Raw genomic sequence first — 2274 nt, forward strand, 5'->3', positions numbered from 1 at the left:
CTCGCCGCGCCGCCGCGCCGCCGCCGCCTGCGCGCCCAGCTCCGCGCACTCTCGCCGCTGCGCGCTCAGCTCGCGCTCCAGGGCCTGTACTTGGCTCCGCGCCTCCTCGCATGGCGCGCTCTGGCCGCCCGCCTCCGCCCGGGCGCTGCTGGTGGCCTGCTGCAGGGTCAACTGCCTCTGCAGGCGCAGCACCTCCCGCTGGGACTCGCGTTGCAGCCGGTCCAGGTCGCTGACATTGAGCCACTGGGCGCAGGCGGCGCCCCCCGCAGCAAGCGGGGCGCTGCTGAGGCCCGAGGCGATGCGCGCCTGCAGTAGGTGGCACTCCTGCCGCAGCTCTTCGATCTGCTTGTCCTTGTCCAGCAGCACGCTAGCCTGCTCCGACAAGTCCCGCGCACGCTGGCGGGCGAAGGCCTGGCACAGCTCCAGGCCCGCGCGGCTCTCGCCGGGCACAGGCGCGCTCACAGCACGCTGGTTGGTCTCCTGCAGCTTGCGGACCCGGTCCTCCAGGCGCCGCGCGAGGCCGTTCAGCTCGGCGTGCTTCACCTTGAGCCGCTTCACCTTCTTGTCCGCCTTGTCGGAGAAGCCCGCGCGCCGCAGCTGCAGGTTCTCTTCGCGCAGGCCGGAGCAGCGGCGCGCCAGGACCTGCAGCGCCTCGGACAGCTCCGAGGTCTGCTTCAGCAGCTCGCGGTAGTCCGGGCCCAGTGGCAGGAGGTTCAGGGCTTCGCAGGGCTGACTCCCGGACTCTTCCCCTCCTCGCGGGTCGCTAGGTCTCCTGCGCTCCGATAGTGGCGGCGGGGAGCTCAGGGACCCCGGGATGGAGGCGTCTGGAGAGGAGGATTCGGGGGCCTTGGGGCGAATCAGGGTGCTGTCGAGCGAGAGGGAACGCGCTGGTGCCAAGGAATCGAGGGAGCTGGCGCGCGCGGGGAGCACGCTGTCCGGGGAGTTGGAGCACGCCGCGGGCACCCGGTCGAGGGAGCGGGAGCGCGCGCGGGCGCCCGCGCTCAGGACGTCAAGGGGTTCTAGTCGACATGAGGACTTGGCGGCGGCCTCAGGGGGTGGCTCTTCTGAAGAATGCGCGGCCTGGGGGTCGGGGGTGCCGGACAAGGCGGGGTGCCAGCGGAAGTGTTCCAGAATGTACTTGAGGAAGAGCTGGCGCTCCACGTCGAGTGCCGCCTGCAGGTGGCGGATGCGCGAGGCCTGCTCTCCGTCCGTTTCCCAGCGAAGCTGCGCCAGCACTTCCTGCAGGCGACAGCGGCACTGCGCTGCGGCCTCTTCGGGCGCCCCCGCACGGCCGCAGTAGCCGCGGTTCACCAGCTCCTCTGCCAGCTGGCGCTGCAGCTCCCTGGCCTCGCGCACTACGCCGTCGCGCTCGCGGTGCAGCAGTTGCTGCAGCTGTCGCATCTCGGCCTCCTTCCAGCGCAGCAGCTGTCGGATCTCGGCTTCGCGCTCCCGCAGCACCTCCTCCTGCAGCTGCCGCAGCTCCCGGCTGCGCTGCGCCTCCCACTTGGAGCGCAGGTGATCAACCAGCTGTTGCCGTTCCTGCTCGGCCTCCTCCCGCAGCTGCCGCGCTTGGGCAGCGAAGCGCCGCCGCTCCTCCCGTCCGCGCGTCCGCTCCGCCTCCAGCTCGGCCCGCAGCTTCTCCAGCTCACGCCTCTGCTCCTCCAGCGCCGCCGCCGCCGCCGGGCCCGGAGTAGCCGGCTTCTTGGGTGTCACGCGGCCGCCGCCAGAAGGGCTGGGCGAGTCCTTGGTCATGGTGGTCGCGGCCGGGCAAGACGCCTGACCTCGCCTGGCCCAGGCCGCCGCTCGCCAACGGCCGCTGCCCTGGCCGCGGCCAACCATCCCGCGCGCCCCTTCCGGGGTCCCTGAGGGTTCCCGCGCGCCCCTTCCGCCTCTGGGCGCGTTCTCCCACCCTCTGCAGTGGGTGCGGCTAGCCCGTGCTCCTCTCCCGGCTGCCTATGTTGGCGCTGGGCTCTAGACACCCAGGCTAGACACAGCCCCTGTCCTTCCCAGGATGCCCACAAGTCTCGCTGGCCCCAGGCCTCTCCTTGATCCTGGCACCATATCCCTTACGACCCACCCCGGCCCTCTTCCAGGCACTGGACAATACCTTTCAGGCCAAGGAACCCGTGGGAAGCCTGAGCTGCTTCTCTGGGCATAGAGAAAGGGGGCTCAGTGTTTGGCTCAAGATCACCAATGGATTCAGGTGGTGTGGGGGCTGGAAACTGCAACAGGATATGCCCAAACTTGGGGGTGTGCCCTGGGCTCACCCAGAGG

The 2274-nt window shown here is 70.7% G+C and overlaps 1 protein-coding gene across 1 annotated transcript in view; it reads right to left on the minus strand.

Moving 5' to 3' along the window:
• The window catches only part of LOC103080005 (RIMS-binding protein 3C), a 23130-nt gene extending 21378 nt beyond the window's left edge, over positions 1-1752 (minus strand). The window contains exon 1 of the mRNA XM_007451048.1: positions 1-1752. Within this exon, the coding sequence (XP_007451110.1) occupies positions 1-1752 (1752 nt within the window).
• Positions 1753-2274: the final 522 nt, after the last annotated feature.

Source organism: Lipotes vexillifer, unplaced genomic scaffold (assembly GCF_000442215.2).
Source record: "Lipotes vexillifer unplaced genomic scaffold, Lipotes_vexillifer_v1.1 scaffold1783, whole genome shotgun sequence".
Lineage (NCBI taxonomy): Eukaryota > Metazoa > Chordata > Mammalia > Artiodactyla > Lipotidae > Lipotes > Lipotes vexillifer.